This window comes from Phodopus roborovskii, unplaced genomic scaffold (assembly GCF_943737965.1).
Source record: "Phodopus roborovskii unplaced genomic scaffold, PHOROB, whole genome shotgun sequence".
Taxonomy (NCBI): Eukaryota; Metazoa; Chordata; class Mammalia; order Rodentia; family Cricetidae; genus Phodopus; species Phodopus roborovskii.
Genome location: NW_026126459.1, coordinates 20,050,449 through 20,078,303, shown reverse-complemented (window position 1 = coordinate 20,078,303; position 27,855 = coordinate 20,050,449). Strand labels below are relative to the sequence as shown.

The 27,855-nt window shown below is 43.0% G+C and overlaps 1 protein-coding gene across 4 annotated transcripts in view; it reads left to right on the top strand.

Moving 5' to 3' along the window:
• The window catches only part of Slc38a1 (solute carrier family 38 member 1), a 61,577-nt gene extending 34,811 nt beyond the window's left edge, over positions 1-26,766 (top strand). For all 4 annotated transcript variants that reach the window (XM_051189746.1, XM_051189744.1, XM_051189745.1 and 1 more), the window contains 12 exons: positions 9,543-9,616; positions 11,486-11,578; positions 11,865-11,946; positions 13,264-13,346; positions 15,072-15,130; positions 15,243-15,353; positions 16,662-16,741; positions 17,915-18,015; positions 19,702-19,820; positions 20,295-20,436; positions 20,531-20,628; positions 21,280-26,766. In XM_051189746.1, coding sequence (XP_051045703.1) covers positions 9,543-9,616; positions 11,486-11,578; positions 11,865-11,946; positions 13,264-13,346; positions 15,072-15,130; positions 15,243-15,353; positions 16,662-16,741; positions 17,915-18,015; positions 19,702-19,820; positions 20,295-20,436; positions 20,531-20,628; positions 21,280-21,381 — 1,144 coding nt within the window. In that variant the 3' untranslated portion in view covers positions 21,382-26,766. The remainder of the gene's footprint in view (positions 1-9,542; positions 9,617-11,485; positions 11,579-11,864; positions 11,947-13,263; positions 13,347-15,071; positions 15,131-15,242; positions 15,354-16,661; positions 16,742-17,914; positions 18,016-19,701; positions 19,821-20,294; positions 20,437-20,530; positions 20,629-21,279) is intronic.
• Positions 26,767-27,855: the final 1,089 nt, after the last annotated feature.

Below are 27,855 nucleotides of genomic sequence, written 5' to 3'. Positions count from 1 at the left end.
ACATCTTATCAATTTTTTTATTATTTCTTATTTTAACAATATTATCTTTAAATTAAATTTATAGTCACTTTGAATTAAAAAAAATTTACTGAGCTTGGCAAAACGGTACATGTCTTTAATCCCAACACTCAAGAGGCAGAGGCAGGAAGATCTCTGAGTTTGAAACCAGCCTGATCTACATAGGGAGTTCCAGGATAGCTAGGGCTACATAATAGAGACACCCTGTCTCTCACTGTAGGTCTCTCAGAGGGATGCCTTTCATCTGGCATTTTACTCAGGTACTGAATTTAGGCTGTCAGCTTTGCACAGCAAGTATTTTTATCTGCAATGCAATCTCCCTCACCCTGCAGTTAAACTGAAAACCATGAAGAAGAGTGTACACTCTGAGACAACTTCTGAAATATCAGTTCACTTTAGACAGTGAGTTTGTGAGCAACCCTTTGCACATGTTACTCTTGAAACAGTGTGGCAGTCTGTGCAAACAAACATTTTAATTTGGTTGGTTACAGTGTCAGGTGTTTTGGGGGTTTGCTTCCTGAAAAGTTGGTTGCCTTTGGGTAGTGACTGTAGAAACAAGAAGGGTAAGGCGTCTAAAAACACATTCTTCAAGCTGCCATGGGAGAGCAGCTGTGGTAAGTGGTACCCGGCCCCAAGGACCCCAGGCTGTTATGCAGAGGTAGGCGTGTGTGTGTGTGTGTGTGTGTGTGTGTGTGTGTGTGTGTGTGTGTATCTGTGTGTATGTGTGAGTGTGTGTGTGTGTGTATGTGTGAGTGTGTGTGGTTGAGAAAGAATGCAGACAGCCAGTTGTGCCTGGCAGAGGAAGCACTTTGTAGTCAGTATTTGGTAGAGTACTAGGTTAATAGTCACTAAGTGCTTATGTCCATTTATTGCACAGTAACTATAGATAAATATACAGACCACATTATCCTGTTTAATCACCACCACCAACACTACAGGTGTAGTATTAGTTCCATTTAACTATCCCCACAAGCTTAACTGAGGCTTAGTAACTATCCATGGCTGTGAGTTAGACTATAAGGAGCCAGGATTCCATCTAGGCTTATGTGGTTTAAAAAGGGACAGCCCTCACTGTTGATCCTCGGGAACCAGACATGTTATTGATGCATTGGAGGAAATGCGACCTTACCAATGGGTGTCAGTCAGTTACAGTTTACTTCCTAATGTAATGTAGCTTTAGGATGGTGAAATCACCAGCATCCCTAAATGATCTCGCTAATGTTTCTTTAAGATTAGGATCTTCCAGAGTCAGGGAACCAGCTTTGCAGGGTTAGATGGTGCAAGTTGTAGATCTGAGACAGTTAAGTTTCCAGCAGCAGCAGATACACTCCATGCCTAAAGTCTACTGCAAAACAGTAAGCCTTCTAAACTGCATACGGCTTTATGAGTTCCTTTTCTGCTGCTGTGATAAAAATATCATTACCAAGACAAGAAAGGGCTTATTTGGGCTTAAGGTCCTAGTGTGGTTAAGAGTCCATTGGGTCAGGCAAGCACAGCAACAAGTGGGGGAGAAAAGGAAATGGAAGCTTTTTCTGGAAAGCCCACCCTCCGTGACACATTCCTCAAGCAAGTTTGCACTGCCTAAACCTCCTCAGATGGCACTAATCAGGACACAGTCTTCAAATGCCCAAGCCTATAGGAGTCATTTTCCATTCAGTCCACCACTGCGGCTGTCACACAGTTTTCCTGCCCTCCCTCACACTTCAATTTAAGACCTTCTAAAGAACCCGTTCAAAAGGGTATGAACTTCTAGTCATTTATTATTAAGCTAAACACCAGTTATTAAGTTAAACAACATCACAAATTCCAAAGTTGAAGTTCATGGTGCATCTTTCCAAAGACCCATCTATTCTTAAAACTGTCATTATTACTTCATGTCTGTATTCCCAAAAGGATACCCCCTAAGATGACAATCTAGCTCCAAGCAAAGATGGTTTATGTGCTACATATCAAACTTTTTGTTAATGCTAAGTCATCCTCTCTGGGCAGTCCCAAGGAAAGACAAATATGTAATATAAAAAATGGAGTGGTTAAATGGGACAACAACAACAAGGAGACCTCACTCTTCCGGTGATCCTAGGAGGTCCTTGGGTATGGTCATATTCATGCCCCTTCTTGTCAATCAGTTACTTGTTTTTAAAATTCTTTGAGTTATAGTCATGGTTCCTTAGAAATGATCTGAAGAGAAAAAATGTTCTTGTGCTGGCAGCAAAACCCAGTGGCATCAGAGGCCCTTGTTTGGGAATAATGACAGGAGGGGAGATGGGGTGCAGTCAGCTTGCCAACTGTAGAAAGAGCAGGGCTAGAGCTGCTGAACTCTATTGAAATTCATTGGATTTAGAAGCTTTGCAAAAATAGAGAAATACAATGAAGGCCTGTTTTGTAAACAGACAGAGCTGACTGGAGGAGATGGGTCCCAATGCATTGTTTTCAAAAGTTGAATTCTTATTGCTTAGCTTGGATCATCTGAGATGCCCTTGATGAACTAAACTGGTTCTAAGAATTCAATTCTCTTGGTCTCAGGTTGGAGCCCCTGTGTTTGTATATGCTTATGTGTGCTATGCACATGTGCAACATTTTACCTTGCTTATACTTCATTGCCTCTGATGCTTTAGTCATATCAAGATAAGCACCATGGCCTCTGTTTTGTCCTACTGTGTTTTTCTTAGCTTGCAAAAGACGACTATGTCATCTTTTTGTCTTCTCCCCATTATTCAGCTCCATGATGCATAGAATGGTTTTCCGTTCACTTTGGCTCACAGTAGACAGGGTATGCATCAGCACAGCTGGGCAGGTTAAATATAGTCTGAAGATAGGAGGTTGCAAAGCTAATTTATATTTCCCAGAGCAACAACCAACTTAGTAAAAAGGAGAACCGCTCCTGTGTGGTCCAGTTGGTTTTGCTTTGCTCTGTGTTAGACACATGGCATCAAAGTCAACATCTGTGTCAAGGGTGGCCACACAGTGGCCGACAGAGCAGCATCACATTATGTACCTGAGAGTGGCCTTTAATTTTTGAAAAGAATATAAAGAAGACAGCCATAAACTACAAACAGTTTTATGGAATTCCAAGAACCTTATTTGTCACCTCCCCCCTCCCATTTTATAGATGAAGAAATTGAGATTCAAAATAGCTTTTCTTGAGTGACAATAATTCCTGGGGGCCAGGGGTCATCTGTTGTGCATTCCTGATCAACTTCGTATCCATGGGTGTATATTTGCACAAGTTCCCATGGAAATGGAGTGAGGGAGAGCACATGGACGGGGCCCGCACATGCCCAATAGGCTTCTGGAGCTGGAATCTAAACCCAGTCTAAATCATTTTCCACTTGTTATAAAGAATTTACCTTTCATGAAATGTTACATCTCCAGAGGCTAAAAGTGGGCGGGACATTATTTTAAAGGGTAAACTTGTAGGTTTGCAGAGAAGAGAAGCCAGTTGTCCTTGTAGGATGCAGCAAGGGGAGTGAGGACAGTGTCAACAGTTACACAAGTCCCGCACAAATGCACAGTCCTCTACCCATTACTGAGAAAACAGGAAGTGATTACAAGGAGCTGCTTGCTTTGTAACCAGTACAACTTCCTCCTCCAAGCTCAGGCCTCCTGCTTCCTATTTTTGTCTTCATGTCTTTTTTAAACACCCGTCTATAGTGTAATATTAGATTCAGACATCAGTGAGATGATTTGCTTTCTGGACAGAAATAGCCAACTGTCCATGGGGCTTGTTCAAAGTAAATTTTGCTTGGATGAATTTAGACTTGTCTACAAGGAAACAGATAAAAGATTAAAAAAAACCATGGCGTTTCTTGGGCCGTCGTGTAAACAGTACAAGTAATCGCACACCACCTGATCGTGGTGTACTGAATCTTTAGCTCTGCTACTTTGGGCGGAATACTTAACCTCTCTGTGCCCTGGTGACCTGTAAATGGGATGATAACACTGAGAAGTGAAATACACCCAGTGCTTAGGATGAACACTCCTAAGTTTGTTTGTTATTAACCAATACAGTGCTTTATTAATTATATTGGGGATCCCATGACATTAAATGTCTAAAAATTCCTTTTCATCTAAGAGGATTTTGAGTTTTTCAAAACATTTAAAATGCTCATGTGGATTGCTAAAAACCCTTGTCCCCCTGTTCACTTTCAGTGTGTGTCTCCTTCCCGTCGCGTTCTCAGCAAGTGAAGTTCACTGTGTCCCTTGTCTCTGCACTTACACTTTGCACTGGTTTGGCTCCCCAGGGCAGGGACCACCACTGCTGGAACCCCTCAGACTCTGTAGTCGGTGTCTCTTTCCCCAAGCACTTTCAATATTGGGGTCCACCCTTACTCAGGAAAAGAGTATGGTCAAGATAATAAATAATAAAAAGGATTTATTACTTTAAAGAGGGAGGGTGAGTGGGTGTGCATGTATATATGAGTATGTGTGTGAAACTATGCGTTTGTATTTAAGTGTGATTATGTATATATATGAGTATGTGTGTGAATGTGCATGTATTTGAGTGTGTGTGTGTGCGTGTGTGTGTGTCTGTGTGTGTGTGTGTACGTACACAGACCAGTGCAGGTGTCTGGGAGGCCAGAGATCCCCTAGAACTGGAATTACAGGCAGTTGTGAGCAACCTGATGTTAGTGCTGGGAACCAAACCATGGTCCCTGGAGGACAACAAACCATTAACCCCTAAACATCTCTCCAGCCCTGCTCCTGTCACTGTTTAACCATTTTCCTCCCTGCTAAGATCTCTATCACATGAGCCTGCAAAATCCCCAGATTGAGCTTTCCCATCAGACACAGGCCATCACTTTGAGTTGTTGGTCTGTGCCCTCAGCAGGTCCTCGGAGATGTCCTGCCCTTATACACTTCTCCTCAGCAGAGAGATTCCAGTCTTCATGTACTGTCCATGGACCACCAGCATCAGCACTTGGGGATGTTAGGAATGCACAAACTGAGGCCCCACTCCAGACCTGCTGAATAGAATATTTACCTTATCAAGACCTCCCGGTAATTCATGCTGCACTCCGAGGTGTGGTGCAGACTTTGGCAGGGCAGGGCAGGGCAGGAAAGGGCGATCTGTTCTTCAGAGGACGTGTAAGCTCTCAGCTGTGCAGCAGCCCCAGATACCCGCCACCTGAGCTACTTTTGGTTTCACAGCAATGGCTGCTGTTTCACCCCTCTCTTCTAAGGGCTCAGCTGTTGAGGTGTGAGCACTTGGCTATATAATTAGACCTTTCCAATCCAGTGTCACCTCTCCTAATATATCATGACATACTTGTCTGTGATGGTGGCTCAGGGTTGCTTTTCAATCAAATCTCCCAATCTAAAAGTCGTGCTACCTATATAATCTTTTCAGATGTGCATGTTCATTTGCATGTATGTCAGGGCTGCACATGCATGTGTATGCATGTATAGAGATGCCAAAGGTGTCTACCTCGATCAACCCCGATGTTATATATTAAGGCAGGGTCTTTCACTTGAACTTGGGGTTCACCAGTTAAGCCAGTCTCTGCCCCTGGAACAGCTGAACTCTCGTCCTCACATAAGAACTAAATCATCTCCCTGCCTCCTATCTATACTGTCTTTACATGTTATAGAAGTCTAAGGAATTATTGTCCTGTAAGATTCAAAACAATGACATATGCATTTTAAAAAGATAGTGAGGCTGGGGAGATGGTTTAGGGCTCGAGAGCACATTCTGCTCTCCTAGAGGACATGGGTTCAGTCCCATTGCCCACATCAGGTAGATCACAATTCTCTGTAATTCTAGCTCCAGTAAATCCAACACCTCTGGTCCCCAAGACACTGACATCTAGGTACAGGTACCCACATACAGATATATACATAATTCAACGTAATAACAATAAATTTTAATTAAAGGTGTGTAGGAAGATGGTGTCGTTGGTAACATGTAGTGCGAAGACCCGAGTTCAATTCCCAGAACTTGGTTTTGGTTTTGGTTTGACTTGTGTTTTTAAAAAGTGTTGTGGTGGTTCAAACTTATAATCCTCTGGTGAGGTGGAAGCAGGCAGATTCCTGGGATTTGCAGACCAGTCAGACTCACCTACTTGGCAAGCTCTACATCACTGAGAAACTATCTCAAAAAACAAGGTGAAGAGCTTCCAGGGAGTGACACCTGCATTGTCTTCTGGCCTCTAGACTCACATGTACAATCATGATTAAACAGTTGCTGCAGGAGACAGCCCCAGCATTGTCCTCTAGAGTTGCCAGACTATAATGTCAGCCATTGAGATAAGTGTGAATGGCCAGGTCACATGACTGTCTTAGGTAGATAGATGCATCTTGATTTTACCATGGTATTGGTGTAGCCTGAATAACTTCAGACATTATCCTAATTGTGAGTTCATTGGTTCTTAGCTCATTTGTATGTTGATGTTGAATATGAATAGGTGAATTAAATCATCATTGCCTGACCTGTAATTAATGATGAAGACACATAGTAAAACAATAAGACAGGAAGAAAATTCTGGATGCCTGATGGAGAGGAGGTTTCAGCAAGAAAAGGGAGACGGCCACAGAGGGACATGCTTGCAATAGAAATAGTTCTTACTGCTGGGAAGACATGAGGCTTGAGACAATAGGTGGCGGGTCTGTCTGACTTGCAGGTTTGGGCTTGAATAGTTGCCTAACAAGTGGCTATTTTGTGTCATTTTATGCATGTGTAGTCCATGGGATTCTACACAGTCCCTACGGGTGGTTTGCAGGAAGGCACAGAAGACAGGAAGCTGATGAGATGAACAGTTCAGGATAAGGAGGATTAACAACTCAAGAAGTTGTCATGAGACTTGAAAGATCTGAATGCAGCATATGACTGCCAGGAAAATGAATCCAAAACAAGCTTTTTTTTTTTTTTTTTCCCAACTGTATGAAGTTCAGCTCAGAATTTAAAGATCCCATCATGCTTTGCACCATTTAGACAAAGTGATGCTGTGATTTGTGTTTGTTCCAGCACACAGGGTTAGAGTCAGGTTCAGCAGAGCTGTCGTTAGAGTTCAGGTACTTGGAGAGAGGCCAAGAAGTAAAGTGAAGAAGACACAAGTGTGGAAGTAATTGTAGCTGTGTCGGCTCAGCCTCATTCCTCTCACACAGAACTTCTAGAAATGAAACTGGTTGCCTACTGCTTTCCTGTTAGGAGGCATCGCAGATTTGGGTATCTGCTGCTGACACAGAGCACAGAGGTCTGCTTTCTGGGGTGAAGTGCCGAGCAGTCTGTCAGGACTGCGCTCTGATCCAGAGATCTTGTGCTTCTTGTCAGGAGAAACAAAGTCCCCTAATGATATTCCTGTACCACAGCTTAGGGGAGAGATTCTCAATTTGGGGGTCATATTGTTTCTGTCTCATATTAGCACAGGCTAGCCTTGAACATGCAAGTAGCTGAGGCTAGCCTTAAACTCCTGATCTCCCTGCCTCTCAGATGCTAGGATTCTTCAAACTCCTAACCACATCCCTCACCCCCCTCCTACCACACACAGGTTCTCATTCTAGACCCCTTCTTGGCAAAGTTGACATAAGACTGAGAGAGTGGCACCTCTACAATGCAGTGTCCCATACAGCCAGCTCTTCCCTAGTGGTGTGGGGGCTGGAGTGATCGCTAGGTGGCTTGTGTCTTTGCAGGAAACCATAATTATGTGTTTGACTATTTGGACAAGTAGGGTCATTGTTATGCCTGAAACCCAAGTGTTCAGATAAGTTATCTCACACACACACACACACACACACACACACACACACACACACACACACTTCTGCATTATTCCCCTTGGCCCACTCTTTCAGGTGTTTGGGTTTTAAAGCATCTCTAACTTGAGTTCCTTAAACTCTTCTAGGTATGTTAGACAACATATTAGACAACATTGCTTCTTTCTAAAATCTAAACCAAACCTTGCTAAATTAGCAGCTAGACTTTGGTGTAGCCCACATTCTTAGAATTTTACATGCACAATTTGCTTTTTAGTGGTCTGGTAGAAAAAAGATATTTTAAAAAAAAAATTTGTGTGTGGGCATTCCTGCCTGAATGAAGGATCTTTGTCAAATAAATATAAATCTGAATGTACTTTATATATGTATGTATATATATGTATATCTGTATACATATATATATAATTTATTTTTATTTTCTTTACATTAGTGTTTTGCTGCATGTATGTCTGTGTGAGGATGTCAGATCTTGGAGTTACATACAGTTGTGAGCTGCCATGTGGGTGTTGGGACTTGAACCCAGGCTCTCTTGGAAGAACAGCCAGTATTCTTAACCTGAGCTGTTTCTCCAGCCCCTGAATGCACTTTCTTAATAGTCATAAATAACCTCAGCTGCCCTCTTCAGCAGGTGCTTTAACTTTTCCCAGTGTTCAGTTTTTGTCTCCTTTCTCCTGGGGTTTGGTTTGCCTCTATGGAACTTGGCCTTCTTGTTTTCGGATGTGCGTCTGGAGTCCGTCTGTTCTGGGGACCATGAACTCCCTATTCATCTCTCCAAGGCAGCATGGTGGGCAGGGGAAACAAAATGCTATGGAATCTGAGAGAGCAGCCATTTGGCCCAGGGGAAGGGGAGAAAGGCCAGAAGAGGTGGCCTCTGGCCCCAGAGCTGCAGGCCCACAGGTGTGCAGTGGGAGGAGATTTGGAAGCTTGGGCTCATTAACTGCCCGATGCCAAATGCCTCTCCAACAGCACTTACTAGGAAAATTAACTGCTTTTAATTATGCTAAGGCTAATGTGGGGCCAATATATGCATGGCATTGTTCCTTGTATGAGGAAGTAAGTGGTTTTGTTTAAGGACTGGAATTGTGTTTTCCTCTTCTTTTTTTTAATAAACAAGCTTTATTGTCAGTTATCATGTCTGCTTTACCCAAGCATTTTATAGACATTATCTGTATCACCTCCCACATCATTTCAAATATCCCTTTCCTTGAGAAAGGCCTGTTAATGAGCCAGGTGTACTAAAACAAAAGCAGGAATTTGTTGTGTTGTGCTTGGTTGTGAAAAGGCCCCACATTTTAGAGGCTTGGCATTTATCTAAGAGGAACCAGGTGCGAAGAAAAAAAAATTAAATTAGCAGCATAATACGAAGATTGAGGAATAGCTTCTGAGTGATAGGTCGAATCACCTGGCGTGCTGCTTTAGGATCATACGTGGAAAATGAGAGTTAATGGAAGTCAAGCAGATCTGCTGAAGTGACATGGTCACTCTCTGAAGAAAGGCCATTGACATCTTTCCCTGCCACCCCATCTACAAAACCACATTCCCACTCAGAGGTAACCCGAGAGCATTCATGCCATAGGCTACAAAGGCTTGCTTCATAACTTGATCTTACAGTCCTGTTACCTGAGTGTCCCCATGTGGCTGCTTGGGTTTTGAATTACATCACAGAAGGGTCCTGGTACATCTGATAGAATTTTCGTGAGGATTTTAAGCGGGCAGCTAACTTGATGCTAATTAGTCGTTAACCAAAAGGAGACCTTTGCCCTTCCAAACTGTGTTTTCTAGATACTACAATTGGATTATTTTCTTTGCTGCAGGATACTTCTGACTTCGGTGACATTGCTGTCTATATACTCAATAAACCTACTATTGATCTGTTCCAAGGAAACGGGTAAGCTGAGATGTACGGTTTTATTGAGGGCAGGATGCTCATGGACAATGTGTATCATGTCATTTATAGTGAACTCTCCTCGATCGTACCTGTTTTTTGTAGTTTGAGATCACATCCTTTTAAAGGCTTTGCTGCTTCCTTGGGCCTCTGTAAACCTCAGACAAAGATCCTGTGTTTTCATATCACAGCTTCCAAGGTCTTAAGCAAACAGGTCTTTCATGCTCCTTTGTGTGTATTTCACGGAGAGAAAATGTTACTCCAAAGGCATTGTGGGAATGAGCATGCTACTGGGGACTTCAAGTTCTCTGGGCAGTGTAACACCTGAAGTGTTTATTTTCTATTGCTGGGGCACTGGATCATGTTTGTAATACTCTGACTTTTACATTAGCTAAAGCCACCTTGGCCAGCTATTGTATACAGATGACTGGAATGTTTTGTAATAAATTCAGGGTCTAGCCATTATCTAGTTTAAACACCAGTCTTACATGAAGTTGAGCAAAGGTTTAATTATAGCCTGACCCAATTGCTTCTTGTGAAAATTTTGGAATTATGAACTGCCATCAAGGAAGATAAACTTGTGTGTGTGTGTGTGTGTGTGTGTGTGTGTGTGTGTGTGTGTGTGTGTGAATTGGTTTAGAAATTTACTGTTTATTGAAATGAGCTGGTTGGCCACTTGGAAATTTTGCTACAGCCACAATTCTCTCCAGGCAGACTGGTCTGCTTCTTGGGCAGCTGCATATGTTTGAACTGTATTTGCATGTGGTGAAAACTCTTCTGTAGTGACTGCTAGACCTTCTAAGGTCATAGTTATATTTAGAACGGGGGGACTACTGGGATATTGTGAAGATACTTCTCTTAGGTTTTGAAAAAGTGTTTGACAGTTTCGAGAGTGAATTTTAGTAGTTTTACACCCATCTTTTTTCTTCCCCACCCCTTCCCACTGGCACCCTTCTCAACAAGTCCTCCCCTCCTTACTCTTGTATGTGGCCTGCTGAATTTAGTAGTTTCATGCATGGGTGGAAGAGTGTTTATTAGGGCAAGGGCCACTGTCGGTGGTTACACCACTCAAGAAAATGACCCCTTCTCCAACCACTAATCACCAGGAGCCCCTCAGGGAAGGGTGGAGCCATGTGGGCACTGCCCAGCCTGAGGTGTGTATGGGGCTAATCTTGTGCAGGTTTTGTGCAGACAACCACAGGTGCTATGAGCTCATGAGTGCAACAGTTGAACCACATCCAGTAGACAGTATCTTCCTGTGCCCCTCCACATCCTCTGGCTCTTTCCAACCCCTCTTCCATGATATTCTTGACCCTCAGAGGTGATAGAATTTTTGTATTTGAGGCCAAGCACTCCACCATCACTTGTCCTTAGCACTGGGACCTGTTATGGACTTCTGCATTAACCCCTGGCCCCTACAGCAGGAAGGCATTATCCTCAAATGGCGAAGCAGGACTGGCGCGCCGGGGGGGGGGGGTGTCAAAATATGGGTGGGCTTCCTACTTCAAGTAGAAGACAGAGAATGTCAGTCTAATTAGTCTCAAACATGAGGGTCTTTAAAACTCAGATCTTGATGTTAATATTACATACCAGATCCATGAGAAGGCCAGTGTGGGATCCCTCCACTAAGTATGACCTAACCTTTCCTTGTAATATTCTGTAAGCCAGGGTGACAAAGGAGAAACGGTGCTGGTGTCTGACATTTAGACATGTCAGGGTGGTTCAAACTGACAGTGCCTTAACCCTTCTAGGTTAAGGTATGCGTTTGAGAAAGGCCCAGAGTGGCTTGAAGAGTAGTGTGCAGCATAAGATGTTCACTTGACTCTCAGAGCCTTGTCATTTCTTATACTCCCAAATTCAATGTGTAAATAGGCTGCATGGTTTATGAAAAGCTGGGAGAACAAGTCTTTGGCACCACGGGGAAGCTGGTGATTTTTGGAGCCACCTCTCTACAGAACACTGGCGGTAAGAGCTTATTTCTCTTACAAGACTTGGGGGAACATGGATGTTATTGGCTTTTCTGGTGCTGGTGGTTGGGTGTCCCCATGCAGTTTGACATAATCCAAGCAGAGCCCTTGTTGCTTACGTGGCACATGGCCAGTACAGCAGAGGCATTGTTGGTCACTGCAGCGGGAGCTAAGGTTGTCTGCACTTAGCAATGATGATGAACTTGGGAACAGCTACCAACTGTTCTTGTGCCTTGTAACGAGAGCTGTGGTATTGCCTTTCTAAACTTGTTCTCCTTCCACAGCGATGCTGAGCTACCTCTTCATAGTAAAAAACGAACTTCCTTCTGCCATAAAATTCCTCATGGGAAAGGAGGAGGCATTTTCGTAAGCTTTCGACCTTTTCTTGCTTCTGGTGTGTGATGTAACTAAACAGATTGCTCCAGTGTTTCTCAACCAATGGGTTTCAACCCCTTTGGGGGGGGGGGTCAAATGACCCTTTCACAGGGGTCGCATTTCAAATATCTAATATTTTAAAAAATACATGCATGCATACATATGTAAATAATACATTGGACCTTGATGGTGTACATCTTTAGTCCCGGCACTTGGGAGGCAGAGGAAATTGGATCTCTATGTGTTCAAGTCCATCCTGGTCTACAGAGTGAGTTCCAGGACAGCCAAGGCTACAGAGAAAAACCCTGTCTCAAAAAATAAAACAAAAACGTAATCATGATAATGATAATAAATAATTGTATGGTTGGGGGTCACAACATGAGAAACTGTATTAAAGGGTTGAAGCATTAGGAAGGTTGAGAACCACTGGCTTAAATGAAGGATGACCAAGTTTTGTTTTATGAAAGTTTTAGAAATAAAATGCTCCTAAACCTGTTTTTTTTTTTTCTTTCTTTCTTTTTGGTGGGGTGGGTTGGGGTGCTGAGACAATATAATTGGAAGAAGCAGAGACCCACTAACCGTGGCCTTATCTGTTACCCTAAACATAGCAGGGAGCCTGGACTGTGTATCTATGTCTTGAGAGAGAATACACATGGGATAGTTTAAACACAGAAGTCAGGCATACAAAGAAGAAGAAAAGAGAGAAAACCCTCCCTTCTTTCTTAAAGAAAGTTCGTGGCATTTTGGGAACTGACATCATTAAAAAATGTAGCTCACCCTAGGGAGTGCTGCCTTATCATTTGGCACATCATTTGACCTCTCATCTAAGAGTCCTTGTCAGCCTTAGTCTCTCCATTTTTCTTGGAGGGAAACTGTGGAAGCTGTAATTCCCTATGTTCAAGGTCAAATCTAAAGAGTCAGTCAGGATGGGATGCCTACCAGTGGAGACTCCATTCCTGCTGATAGCATCCAAACAAAACAAAAAGGGACTTTCTCTTTAAATAATTGATAGGACAAGTTGTAATCTGACAGAATGCCACATACACAGATGGCTTTGAAGCCATGTAAATAATTCATAGGAATGCCACATTTAGCCAATGTGGGGGGTGCCCCTTTCGTTATTCACATGGGAATGAGGCAGTAGTAAATTAGTAGTGGGGATAACTTTTTGAGGAATACTCCTCAAAAAGAAAGTAAAAGGTAGCGATAGAAAGTCATTATAATTATACTACATTGGGAAATTTTACATTGGAGGAAAAACAAATTCTTAATTGGAGACTGTAACCTCGACACTTCCATGCCTTTCAGAGCCTGGTACGTAGATGGCCGCGTCCTGGTTGTATTGGTTACCTTCTGCATAATTCTCCCGCTGTGTCTCTTGAAGAACCTGGGTGAGCAAAGACTGGCCTTTATCTCAGGCTCTCTGGTTCCAGATGAATCAGAAACACTGAAAAACGAACACCTTTGCCTTCCTTCATTAGCATAATGACAAGATAAATCATAAATTGCAACTATTAATGAGGCCTGATCTTAATGTGAGGTTGAAGACATGATGTGGCTTTCTGAGAAATCCCTTCATTGAACCAGAGCTGAAAGGACAGTGGTTCTAGGACTGGAGTAGACTCTTCCTGTTTTCAGTAGCACAGCTTACAGGCTGCTGTGAGAAACGTCTAGAAAATGGAATTCTCCTAAAAAGCTCTGTCCTGTTTTTGTTTCACAGTGTTGGGGCTTAGTGCAGGCTACCCAAGTCCTTTACTACTGAGTGACACCCCTACCCTACCCTGTGAATTCAGACACAGGCTCTCCCTAAGTCTTAAACTCAAGATCTTCCCACCTTGACTGCTTTGTAGTGTCTAATATTCTGATCATTCATACGTAGAGATTTCAAATCTTACAGCAAGACAGCACAGGGATGTTTGAATCACACCTCAGTTTAGAGTGTAGCCAGTCTCCGTGACTTCACCCACCAAAGGAAAAAAGAGAGAAATTAAAGTTTAAAAAAAAAAAAATGGCAGATGATCTCCATGCCATCCATTTGGTCTTGACATTTGTTTTTATGCTTATATTTGGAGACAGGCTTGCCTGGAGTTACGGGAATTTCATACAATGAATAATGAGGCCAGATTGCCATCTCTCTAAAGATTCGGAGATGCATTTTTAAAATCTGGGCTAATTCAAGGCAAATGTTTGCATTGAAGTTCTCTCAAAAATAATTATGAATTGTAGGATGTTTTAATATTTTTATTTATTTATTTATTTATTTTTGTCTTAGTTTAGCTAAGATATGTTAGAGCTGGACAGTATCTATGAAGATTACAAGTAGATTTTTCTTAACTACTTATTTTTGTGCTCTTTGTATTTTTGTGAGCTGTTCTGACCCTCCAGTTACTATAGAGAACAATCCTTCCCCGGTATATAATAATGTAATGCCATTGTGGAGGTTGTGGTGACCACCTTTCTCTGGTATTCCAGGAGGAGTAAGGTCTATAAATACTCTATTTCAGTGGTTCTCAACCTGTGGGTCATGACCCCTTTGGGGGCAGTGCCAAAGAACCTAAGGATATTGGAAAACACAGATATTTACATTATGATAATATTTAGCAAAATGATAGTTACAAAGTAGCAACACAATTAATTTCATGCTGGGGGGGGCACAGATGAGGAACTATGATAGGGTTGCAACATAGGAAGGTTGAGAACCACTGCTCTGTCCTTGAAGCTCACATTGACTTGTGCTGGCCTCTCACTGAGAGAGAAGCTAATCAGTAATATTCAGGATTTCCACAGTAGGTGCACAAGAGCTTTGATTTAACACTAGAGTGCACAACACAAAGACACAACCTTCTTCCTAGATTCTGAAATCTGTGTTCTGGGATGTGCCTGGGATGCCTGGAATCAAAATACCAAATATGCTTTTACAAATATGCCCTACTATCACTGTTATTATTTTGCCAAATAAGATAGCACTAGGAAATGATATAACTTGTTTTCATATGGACACATCATGAAGTCCCAAACATGCTTGAAGTAATATGGATAAGTAATTGATATTTTAATAATAATAATAAATAATAATTATTAATAAAATACTAATTTATTGTTTTCTTCTTAAAAAGGGTATCTTGGCTACACTAGTGGATTTTCCCTGAGCTGCATGGTTTTTTTCCTAATAGTGGTAAGTTCTGATTGAGGCGATTGCTATGGTTTTGATGTTCAAAGCTCTGTAATAGTTCGTGATTTGGCTTTAATACAATCTCTGCTGATTCTCCTGTGTTTCTCAATACCAGGTTATCTACAAGAAATTTCAAATCTCATGTATGAGTATAGAACAAAACTCAACAATTAGTGCCAATGTCACTGACATGTGTACGCCAAAATTTGTTACCTTCAACTCAAAGGTGAGTTTGCTTGTTTGAGTAAGGGTAGTATTTCTTGTGCTTGTTGTAATCCCCTGTCTGGAGGTATTCATCCCTAAATGAATCACAGAATTGCTCCTTTGTAGTTTACAATCCATTAATACTCTTTAGAAGCACCCAACACTGTTGTGCATACCCTTCATCTAGCTTAGGACAACTGCACATCCTTGTGACGGCCTCTCTAGATGGTGGTCTCCACATCTCTCTTCCTATGTGGCGTGCTGATTGGCACTTTGATCAATCACACCCTCATCCTACTGCTGCTATGTGAGAGGGAACACTCCATAAAGACACTTTAAAGACCTTCGTACTGTTGGGGTTTGGTTGGCAGCTTGGAAGACAGTAGTAGCCTCTGCAGTCAGTCACACAGGTTGGAATCCTTAGGGGGCTCCCAACTGCCATGTGAAGATGAGGGTCCTACTTTTGTATCTCAGGTTCAAGTTGGAAGGTGCTTGGTATGGTTAGAGAAAAGCTATGTATGTTACTGCCCCTTTCTTTCTCTCAGGTTTTTTTTTTTTTTTTTGTATAAAAAGGTAGGTTTGAGCTGGGTGTGGTGGTCCATCCCTTTAATCCCAAAACTCAGGAGGCAGAGGTAGGGGGATCTCTCTGAGTTTAAAGCCAGCCTGGTCTATAGAGAGAGTTCCAGAACAGCCAGGGCTATACAGAGAAACCCTTTCTCAAAAAAACCAAAAAATGAAAAAAATAAAAATTAACAGATGTCTTTCTTCATTGATTCTAAAAATATAGCCAAAGTAGTAATTTTTTTTCTAGATACCATCTGTTTTCTGTTTATTTGTTTATTTTGTTTGTCAAGACAGGGTCTCACTATGTAACCCTGGCTGTCCTGGAACTAGCCTTGTGGACTAGTCTGGCCTTGAACTCAGTTCCCTCTGGTTCTGGATTATAGGGATTGAAGGTGTGCATCACCGTGCTGGACTTTGATATCGTCTTTCTAAGTGTGCAGTGGGCAAGTTGCCTTGGTTATTGATGGATGCCAGAGAGTAGCAACGTCCTGCCCTCTGCTGCCATTTGCATTAGGGTTTCATGTACCTGGCTAGTGCAGCATAAGCATAGCAAAGGTGTGTTGGGGCACTTGATACTCACCATGGAAGCTGTGTGTAAAGCCGGTCTGTCAGAAGTGCCCTGTGGCTCTGCTTGATGAGCTTTCTTGGAAAAGCTGCTTCTATCTGGAGACCAAAACCCTCCTAATAACCTCATAATCCCAGGATCCTGGGCTCATAATGACAGCTCAGAAATATGACAGTATGTCTTTTTCTTTCTTTCAAATAGACGGTGTATGCTTTACCAACCATTGCATTTGCGTTTGTCTGCCACCCATCTGTCCTGCCAATCTACAGCGAGCTCAAAGAGTAAGATTTGTCTCATTGTTATGCCTCATTCATTACCCACCTCCTACTAATGGGCAGGTTTTGTGTGAGTATAAACACAGATTCATCATCTGACTTCAATGTCCACTGCCACTCCTGAACAAGCTCTGTATTAAGGAAGCTCTGAAATCTGCAGTGGTTTTGGCTATAAATAAGAAAATGACAAGCCACGTGGCCTTAATTAAGTAATTATTTGTGAGTGAGTGTGTGTGTGTGAGTGTGTGTGTGAGTGTGCGCTTGCATGCACTCAAGTTCTGTCACTGTCCCCACCTTGCTCCCTTGAGACAGAGTTTCTAAGTAAGCTGGCATTTAGCAACCCAGTGACAATTTTCCACCCCCCTCCATCCCCCACCCCCAAACACTGGGGTTCCAGGCATACTCTGTTATGCCGGCTTTTTACTTGGTTTCTGGGAATTTGAATTTTTCTTCATGCTTGCATAGCAAGTGCTCTTAGCCACTGAGCCATCTCCCCAACACCCCCCTATCCCCACGTATGGGCTTTTTGGGTTTTTTTTTTTTTCTTTTTTTTCTGTAAATACTGTGTTATTTAGGAATTCAAGTATCTGTACTGAATTTTGTTACTCAGGGTTGTTTTGTAGGTGAATTTGTTATTTTTAAGTTAGGATATTACTTATTAGGAAGCCCAGGCTACCCTCAAGTTCACAGTCCCCATGTCTCAGACTTCCTAGTAGTATCCTACCTCCACTGCCTTCCTATGGCCTTATATGCAGAGCTAAAGGCCTGCCTATAAATTCCCCGTGTATTCCCCTTTCAGCCCACAGTCATCATTGTCATCTACATAAAGATGGTCACCCACATAGTCTTAAGTTCAGAAGAAAGACACAATATGCTTGCCGTTCCCATTTTGAGATGTCCTTTAGCACATGGCACTGTTTCCTATTCAGTCTTTATCTTTCCTATTTAACTGACAAATGGCTAAATTTTGAAGTACCTACATCTCTGTACACATACCTTGTTCTTACCTGATGGTCCTAAACTTAGAGGGTTTAAGTATCTCTGTGTGTGTGTGTGTGTGTGTGTGTGTGTGTGTGTGTGTTAGTTGAGTTGTCAGTATTTAGTTTATGGCTTCAAGTGTGTGTGTGTGTGTGTATTTTTATTATTATAATTTTTTAATTCCTTGGTCTTTGTTTTTAGCCGATCACAGAAAAAAATGCAGATGGTTTCCAATATTTCCTTCTTTGCCATGTTTGTCATGTACTTCCTGACCGCCATCTTTGGGTACTTGACATTTTATGGTAAGTCATTTCCAGTGGTGTGTGCCTCTCTGTATTTAAAATCGACAGGAAAACAAAACTGAAGTGACCTCACACGGAAGCCAAAGGGCAACAGAAGGGTCCATGCTTTCTGTTCTGTTCCATTTTGGTTTTTTCCTTATAGCAAATGTTGATGGCTATTTCCGTATTCATTCAGGCTGCATAATAGAATGATCACTGAAAAATAATATAAAATATTTTCCTCTGGCTCTTTCTCCTCTTCAGAAAAATTACATTTAGAAACATGCCGTCTTAGGAAAATTTAAAACGGCATCAGAGCAGACTTTCCTACTTGACACTGAAAATTGGGTCAGATTCCATTAATAGGAAAGAGAGAGAGAAAGAGATGCTGAAAGTGAGAGAGAGCAGAGCCCACACTCATGACACTCAGCGTTAATTAAAAACAAAGCAGCTAATTGTTCGCCGGAACTTGGGGCCCCACAGGAAGGGAAAAGAGGTTGAGGAAGAAAGTGTGTTCCCTTTGTGCTGCTGACTGTCGGGATAAGTTGTGGCTTTTCCTGCCTCAGCTTCTCGTCCGCTGACCCTGCAGCTGGGAGTGCCCCCGATTGTCATAATTCAAGAACTATTTAAGTAGGTTTTACCATCTTTTCTATTACGTGCTTCTTCAGGACTCCCCCCTCACCATAAAAATAAATAAAATTTAAACACTTTTACAGATTAACTCAGCTTGAAGAAAAGGGCATTGACTTTGTAAGCAATAGAGGATGGCATTGCCGAGTGAGGACATAACCTCTGCCATTTCGTTTTTATAGAAATGGTGTATATGAGATTCCGTGCATCACAGGGCTGGTGGGTGAAGGGAGACTCGAGAGGTAGCACTCAAGGCCTGAGTTACCTTGCTCATTACTAATCTTCGTTGTAAGTTCATCTTGACACCTGTAATAGAACACACGGTCCTTTTACATGATTAGCTATTTATAGATAGATGGTTATGCATTTTGAGTAAAGAAAATTGGATCTACTGAGACTTTTAGTACAGCCTCCAGTCCCATTTCAGAAGCTGATGCCATGATCTGTGAAACTGTTTACAATCTGAATTTCTTGCCCACAACCTTGAGACAGGTGCAGTGAGAACCCCTGGAAGAGAGTGATGAGGGGTAGGCGCTTGTCAAGAGAGCCTTAGCAATGACACTTTTCACAGTTGTGAGTTGAGGGAAATCAGCGGAATCTGTGCACTGAAGACTGTTGTGAGAGAGATGAACATGAATAGGAAGGGTTCTTTCCCAAGGGTGGTTGACTGGCTTACCCTCTGCTGCTTTGCCACTGGAAGTTGAGTTACAGGGAGCCGGTTGGAAGGAGAGATGTTTGTGTGGCCTATGGTTCCTGCAGGGAGACGGACAGTATTTTCTATGAACTCCCAGTGTGGAAAGTCAGGTACGAAGGGCTTTGGGCATCCTCCGTGTGTGTTAGTGCAAATGAAGCTGTCCACAGCTTTTTCTAGTGCTGACTTTAGATCCCTTTAGCTAACAGTGCATGTGCAGTGATGGTGTCCCATTTGGGCATTTCTTTGAATTTATGGATTGTTGTAATTGATGCTTCGAAACCTTGGCTCCATTTCTCTTTACAGAGTCTTGGTGGCTTAGGTGAAATGTCATTAAGCAGTGCTCTGGTCGCCTTTTAAAACCTTCTGACTCCCCGTCGTTTCAGAAAAGGTGCAATCAGACCTCCTTCACAAGTACCAGAGTGAAAATGACATTCTCATCCTGACTGTGCAACTGGCTGTCATTATGGCTGTCATCCTCACCGTACCAGTCTTATTCTTCACTGTAAGTAAAGGGCCTTGGGGTCATAGGAGAAACACTGGCCTTTGCACTTTCTTTCTGACTCCAGTTTCCTGTTCCCAGAGAAGGCCTGCCTGCCAAAGGAGAGGCTTTTCTGGTCACTGACACTTGGCTCAGCCCAAGCAAATGGGATCCATATGAGCATGTAGGGGCTGGATCTGCATTCTGACCATCCACCTTCCTCTTTTTTACAAAAAATGTGGAGTGGTTGCATCTCTGCCTTACCTTACCATAGTGGAAATTACCCCACCCTAAGGAAAGCTTGCTATGTCATACATGAGGATCCAAACAGTTGCAGTCGAGTCCCCGTATCTTCAAACTGTTATGCCATCTCTAAGTTTGCTGAACATTAAGAAAACTCTTGACAAATTCCATGCATCGGCAAATAATTCAGCTGTCTGATGAGAGTAGAGAGTCAGTGAACATCCAGGGCCCTTGGGATCTCTGCTTCTCCTGCAGGTTCGTTCATCGTTGTTTGAACTGGCCAAGAAGACCAAGTTCCACTTGTGCCGCCATGTCTTGGTGACCATCATACTCTTGGTGATTATCAACTTGTTGGTGATCTTTATTCCCTCCATGAAGGATATTTTTGGAGTCGTAGGTACGGTTTTATAGTCGTTTTACAGTATCTGGAAGCTGTTTCTGATTAAAACTTCCAAATAATGGCCCTAAACAATTGTTCTCTTAATTTGCAGGAGTGACGTCTGCTAACATGCTCATTTTCATTCTTCCTTCATCTCTTTATTTAAAAATCACAAACCAGGATGGAGACAAAGGCACTCAGAGAATTTGGGTATGTCTGTCCCTCTAATTTTTCTGATTAGAAAACCAGCTAAACTTGCAGGTAAAGTCTGCTAACATTACTTTCAGTTGCGTAACTTAGTTTTGCCCTGTTGCCAATACACTGAGATCGAGCCACCATGTGCCACATATTACAAACAGAAACACTTGCTTCCCAGTAACAATGCAGGTTGATAGGTAATGGCCAAAAAAATGGCTTGATACACTTCCAAAAGCTTTTTAGGTTTTTTAAGATACGTTCTCACTGTGTAACCATGCATGGCTGGCTTGGACCTCTTGTATAGATCAGGCTAGCCTGGAACCCAAGTGCTGAGACTAAAGGCATGTAACCCCATACCTGGTTCATTAGGTTGTAATCCGTTGAGAGAGGAACTCATGAGGAGTCATTTGTAGCATGGACACACCCGTGGTGACCCAGAAGCCAAAGTGTAAAATGTGGAAGACCAGGGCTGCTTTCTGTTTGCACATCCTTGCAGGACAGCATTTACCCAGGTGTAGGAGAGTCTTCAAGGTTTAGCCACGGTTGTAATGAACTCCAAATACCATGGGACACAAAGGAGGCAGGCGGAGAGTTCCACTCTTCCTGCATGTGCATGTGGGAAATGTTGATTACACTGGAGTAACCCATGTTTTGTTGCTGCAGGCGGCCCTTTTCTTGGCACTGGGGGTGTTGTTCTCGTTGATCAGCATCCCGCTGGTCATCTACGACTGGGCTTGCTCATCCAGCAGTGACGAAGGCCACTGAGACCAGCAAGGAAGGCCAGCGCCTGCCCCTGCCCATCCAGCCACCACTCATCAGCGGCCCCTTCGTCACTGCCTTTGCAAGTTTACAGACAGACAGAAATGCACATGACAACCCTCGGGCTATGACACAGAGACCTGCTTCTAGAATGCCTCGTGTCCTCCCAGGATATCCACTTAGGGATTGTGGATTTTATCTTTTCCGGATTTCACGAAGTCATCTTTCCCTCTCCGCATTATGTTCTGTGGCTTCTTCTCTGTCTCTTAGAACTTTGGAAACACAATCATCAGGTGTATTCATTTGTTAGACACCCAGGTTCTAAAATCGTTTTCCTACTAGCATCCCTGCTCTGCTCTCTGTATCTTTTTAGAAGAGAAAATAATCTTGAATTGTATATATTTATTTTGCTTTACAGAAAAAAAGGTTTCAGGAAAAAAAAAAAAACAAAAAAAAGGTTTCATAAATACTTTGCCTACTTTGGTTACCATAGCACACAGGGGTAATCCTTTGAGAGACAGGTTGGTGCCACTGCTGCTTCTGAGTTTGCCCTGAGAATCATTTGAGGCGGCTTTGATCGCCCAATGTGGGTTGTCCTAGACCTGCTGGTACTCCATCCTGCTTCCACACGGAGCTATTCCCTGGGAGTGTCTGTGGCTGGAAAGGGGTGGGCATGGCACTTGTGGAAATATTAAATGCACATTTGGGAGAGCTCACACATTTAAACTTTGCTTACCCCTTTGGCATCTGGTGTCAACAGTTACTCTAGGCTGTGGAGTCACCTGCTTGGGGTCCCGTGGCTCCCACAGTAACAAACAAGTCTGCCCAAGATGCCTAAGGAAATACTCCAGGTGCAGACAGTCTTCAATCTGGGTCCATACTGTTGAAGGGGGCGATGGTTTGTTGGTTCATAAGCCTGGCAGCATTTGGTCATGCCCACCAGCTTTTTACAACAGAGAATATGTACCTAAGGATGACCCAGGATAGGTCATCCTCTTTTATATCGGGTACTTTACTTTAGGGGAGTCTTTAAAAGACTTGTTTTATATCTATAAATCTAGGTTATTACAAATACAAGATTTTTGTATCTTAAATAAGCCTCATTTCTATTCTCCATTAACTCTCCATCCAATCTTGAAAGTAAACCTTCTGAGATAGTCTTTGTGGAGAACTTCTGAAGTCCCTGTGTCCTCTCTTGCTCCCACTGGGGAAGACAAGAGGCCCTTCCCTGTCTGTGTTTCTTGCTTTTATCACTTTACTGCCTGTCCCATGTGACCCACACAGGAGGGCAGAGTAGCCTCTACTGTCTCCCTAGCCCCCTCAAAGGGGACCAGAGAATGACAAGGAGACGGAAAACTACATGAGCTTTGGACACTGCAGCTAGGGAGCCCAGGGCAGCATGTCCTGCTGGTGGGCATACCTGTGGCTGCCCATGGCTTGGCTACAGTAGGGAGTGCACCTGCTGTGCGACCACTCTGCACACAGGGCTTGTAGTGCATCCAGATGCATTCTGGTTGAATTCTCAGATACAAAAATGCACTGAGCACAGATTTCTTACCTGGAGACAGGTAGATCTAACACAGAGAGTTGGCAGAGGGCACAGACACTCAGCTCTACACACTGTTTCTACTCACTGAAGTCCCCCAAACTCCAGGAATCTCATGAGAGTCACACAGAGAAGTCCCTTCAGACACTGAAGTCCCACAGATAATGTAGGCATCAAAGCGCCTGCCACCATCCTCTCGAAGAAGGAAAAGCTACTTCCTGTATCACATTATCCCCTTGGTACAGTGCTTCAGAGTTCTGTCCACCTTGAGTTCAGGCAACTGAACACTAGGCCCTAGACAGGAAAAGGGGAAAGCCCACAGCTGCCTCTGCCCTTTTTGGGAATTCTTTCCATGTCACAGAGAATGGTAGGAAACTTGCCAACCTTTGTAGCTTGTTTGGCACTGTTTAAAAAATACATTGATTCGGTTTGCAAGCTATACTACTTTCTGTTTTCCTCATTATCTTGTAACCATTCATTAATTTTACATTCGTGAAGTGAATTCAAAATCTATCACTAACTCTGGGATGTGTTGTGATTTTGGATCTCTGGATTTTATGTGTTGGTAAAACTAATGTATTATTTACATTTTTTAAGGCTCCTTTATGTATGTACCTGAGTTTGTTTGAATGTAATAGACCTTGCTGTCATTTGTCAGGTACCTCAGATTAATTCCATGGTTTCTGTGGTGTTCCTGTATACTGTTTTTACTCTTGTTCAGAATAGTGAACTGGTAGCCAAAAAACGTACCTGTACCACAGATGTTCAGTAGAATTCAACAGCACAGTTAAATGCAATAGACATTTTTCTGCTAAGTTAGTAGACTCTGGAGTAGTAGGCCTTGACCACAGTAGAGCAATGTTTTCCTGTGGCACATAGGATCTCCACACTGTTGGCCAGGGCCAGTTTCATACTTTGGGTCTAGATCTGTTCTCTGGCTACTGTAACACAGAATACTGTAGATTCCTAGCTTAGTGTTGCTGGTTAGAAGTAGGGTTAGCCAAGTGTGTGCAGAAAGAAAACCCATCTTTTAGACATGGACGGGCAGTCCCTAAGTCACAGGGAGAACATACTCCAAAGCTTTGTAACCTGGGATGGATTTTCTGAAATATGTGAAGATTAGGCCCCCAGAGCAGCTGGAAGAGACTACCAAACCCACAGTTTCGCTGAAACACAATAGTGTGCCAGGCCGCAGAAGAACCAGCTCCCCAGATAGAATGGAGGCATGGGGGTGGGGTTCACATCAGAGTCACCAGGAGTAAGGCTCTGCCTGTTGTTGTGGAATCCAGACTTTGTTTCTGCCACAGTATCTGCTGGACACTGGGTTTGGGGTTCCACCACAGTGGCCTGAAACCTGAGCTCCTGCAACTTTAGAGGAACTAAGTTCAGAAACCTGCTGGTAGGATGGTGATGAGGGAGGAAGAGGAATTCCTTAGCTACCACCTCTTATTTTCTCTGAAACTCTCAAGCCTGGCCTGGCACTTCCTGTCCTGTGGCCTTCCCCTGGTAGTGTTCACCTCCTTGGCTACTGACAGACATCAAAGCTCCTCTCAGGTGTCAGCTTTGAGACCAGCATACAGCACTCTCAATGTCTTCTGTTTCAACCATGATGGAACTGCTTGGTAATCAGATGAAAAGTACAAAAGGGGTCTCCATCTTGTCTGTTTATGGATCATATTGAGAAACATAATGACGCCTTTGGGATGGGTTGTAGAGGACCGAGGTCTGCGGTAAGATGTCTCAGTGTTTCAGAGGATGAATCCAACAGTTATGGCAAGAATTCTGAAGTTGAACTCAGGCTGATGTCTCTCAAATTGTGGCCCCCAGACCAGCAGCATGGACCTCATTTGCAGACTCAGGATACAAATCCTCATCGCCACCAGACTGGACAAAACAAACCTCTCTGCAAGCATCAGGTCTAGACTCCCAGTGATACAAGTGGCATCGAGTTTGGGAACCAGTCAGTCAGAAGGAAGTTTCTGGGGTGAGGAATTGGAGCCAGGACTCAGAAAGGGTGGAAAAGAACTACAGCCAGTGTCTGTGCAAATGCAGGAGGCATCTAGTGCGGGGACCCTACCCGAGTCCCTTCTTGCTGGAAATGCAATACAGGGGCATTAGTGAAACTCTAGTGCCTGCACTTTAGGGAAAATGGCGTAAGGCACTAATATATTTCCTTACAGCTATGAAGATACCAAATTGAGGCTTTAAAAAATGTAGGTAAATTAAAATGTCTTTTTGTAAATGCGACTCTAAGAGCACTGTTGAGTTTTCAGGAGTCAGTTCTCCAAGAGGACTGTGTTCATGGTTGGCAGAGAGCTAGGTGCGAGGCCCTGGTGAAGTGCAGTCCTGCCATTGTAAAATATAAAACCAGTACAATGATTGTTCTAGTGAAAGGTCCACACTGCTGAGGGAGCTGCAGGGGCTGTAAAGGGAGAGCAAGAGCCAGCCTATATCATTGGAACACGGTGTGAGGCAAGTTGTTAACTGGAGTAGGGCAGGGTCGGTGGTGTCATCATATGCCTGGTGTATGCCCATTCATCCACTTAGAAAGAGGATAGGCTTTAAGAATGGCATTGCCTATTCAGGGGAACATCTGGGCACTGGGGGAAAAAGTCACACTGTCACCTAGCAGTATTAATCAGTGGTTTCCTCATGATGGCAGAGCTGAGAATCCTGCAATGGAACATACTCCTCTAAAATGAAGTAAATTGTTGATTGTAATAAAAGACTTTGGGCTTGTGGGTAATAACTGAAGATGATGAAAATCTAAAGGGGTGGGTTCTTGAATAATGCAAAATTCGCATGGATGCAGATGTCTTTCTTGGGGTTTCCCTGAGGAAGGGCCGTAGAGCTCTGGGCCTATCTGTGTACAGGCTTGAAGAATCTATGCATATGAAGCTCTCTTTAGGAATCCTTCATTTGTATGTAAATATGTTGTAAATACATAGGAGGCTGTATATTTTTGCAGTTGATGATCCACACAGAAATAGAGATCACTAGTATCTGCGTATAGGACATATACATTCTCATAGATGTTAGTGGTTTTGTTTGGGAATTAGAAGAATTTTAACCTTCTCTCCTATAGTTCTGTGAACGTAAACCTGGGGCCTAAAACCTTAATGGTTCAGAAAAAAGTGCTGAGAAATAACTGTTTTGATTTTTTTTTATGCTGGTGTTATGATCTATTATTTAGATGATACAAATGAGGATGGCTTAGAAGAAAATCATTGTCATAGAAACAGATATGCCCCAAATGAGAAGTTGTTTCTTCACAATGTTCTTTTTCAGTTCATACTGATGCTACTGCATAGTATGTAAGAAAACAGAAGTTAGGGTGTTTTGTTTTTTTCCAAAATGGAATTCTCTTTTCCCAAACTTTGGGATCCTCAGGGGAGGGCTGAATTTCATGAGCACAGATTTGAAGGAAAACATCTTGTTATTTACGCTTTGGAAGGTCTTGCATGTTTGCCTTTTAGTGTTGATGCCAACACAGACTGTCTTGTCTGTCCCCCCCTCCCCACCACCCAACACTTGAGACTTAACCATTGGTACATAATACAATCTCTAGAGTCCAGTGTGTCTTAGGCTCCCTCTGACTCAGTACATGTAGCACACCACTGTTATTATTAATGTAAAAATCTTGTAAATGATTTCTGGTGGGCATCCAAAGTGAGTCACAAGTCACAAAACTTTGCTGTTCACTGTCCATCATATAAAATTGGGTTGTTGTTGCTATTTTTTTTTTTCTCCTTCAGGTGTGGTATAAATAAGAAAGTGTAAGAAGTTATGTTCTTTAAAGGCAGTGTTAACATAGTTTTAAAATATTAAAATGTGAATTAAAAGTACTTGTGAGTTTCGTGTGATGCTCCAGGCAGCCATGATGAAAGGGCAGCGGTGCTGTGTGTGCTGCTAAGTTACCGGGGGGGGGGGGGGGGGGGGGGGGGCGTGTTCACATGATTCTGCACCATAGACGTTCCTCTTCAAGCACCCGGACTGTAGCTGGGCCTGATGGTACATACAGCCCTGGACCCTAGCAACTTGTGATGATGGAGAGTGGGCCAGCCTGGGCTATACTCAAAGTCCTTTTGTTTTGTTTTGAATGATATCTGATCTGGCATATGTGTTTTTCTCTGTTCTTTAGAATCAGAGTGGGTTGGACACAGAATTGCCAACTTCTGTCACGTTGCAGTAAGGACTCTGCTCCCTGCTCACATTGCAGCCACCATGAGATCCAGAATCCTGTCAACACACACATTTTACCTCTGAGGAGAAATCTAGCCTTTGAGCTTTGCTGTTTCTTTCTGTCACTTGCTCTTGTGACCTTAAGAAGGTTCTGATGGACAAGCAGGAAGGCCAGGATCCGATACACAAATTCTTTCTGTGAATAGTAACCACAAAGATCCCTTGGGTTTTGTTTGTTTGTTTTCTTTCCTGTGACTGGATATGAGGCTAGCTGTCCTATTGATGATAACAGCCCATCCTACAGAGCTACAATGGCAGATCTCTGGGTGTCCAAGCCCAACCTAGCTTCATTAGGAATAAAGCTGATACCATTCAATTTATATGGCGTGTGTGCGTGTGTGTGTGTGTGTGTGTTTGAGACAGTGCATCTCTCTACAAAGTACTGGCTGTTCTGGAACTCACTATGTAGATCAGGCTAGCCTGGAACTCAGATGTTTATCTGCCTCTTGAGTATTGGGATTAAAGGCATGTACCACACCCTACAAACTCATGAGGGCAGTGTAGCAATGACTTTTAAGCCCGGGTATAGGTAAAAGATTATACACTTGAGGCTGTGAGTCGATGTGATAGCTCTGACACCTACTGCTATCACTGTGTGTGTGTGGTTCTGTTGCATTCTGTCCTCTGTAATATGTCCTTGTTGGGCAAGGGTTGGTCTGCCCCACCCTCCACCCCTGGAGAATAAACTGGAC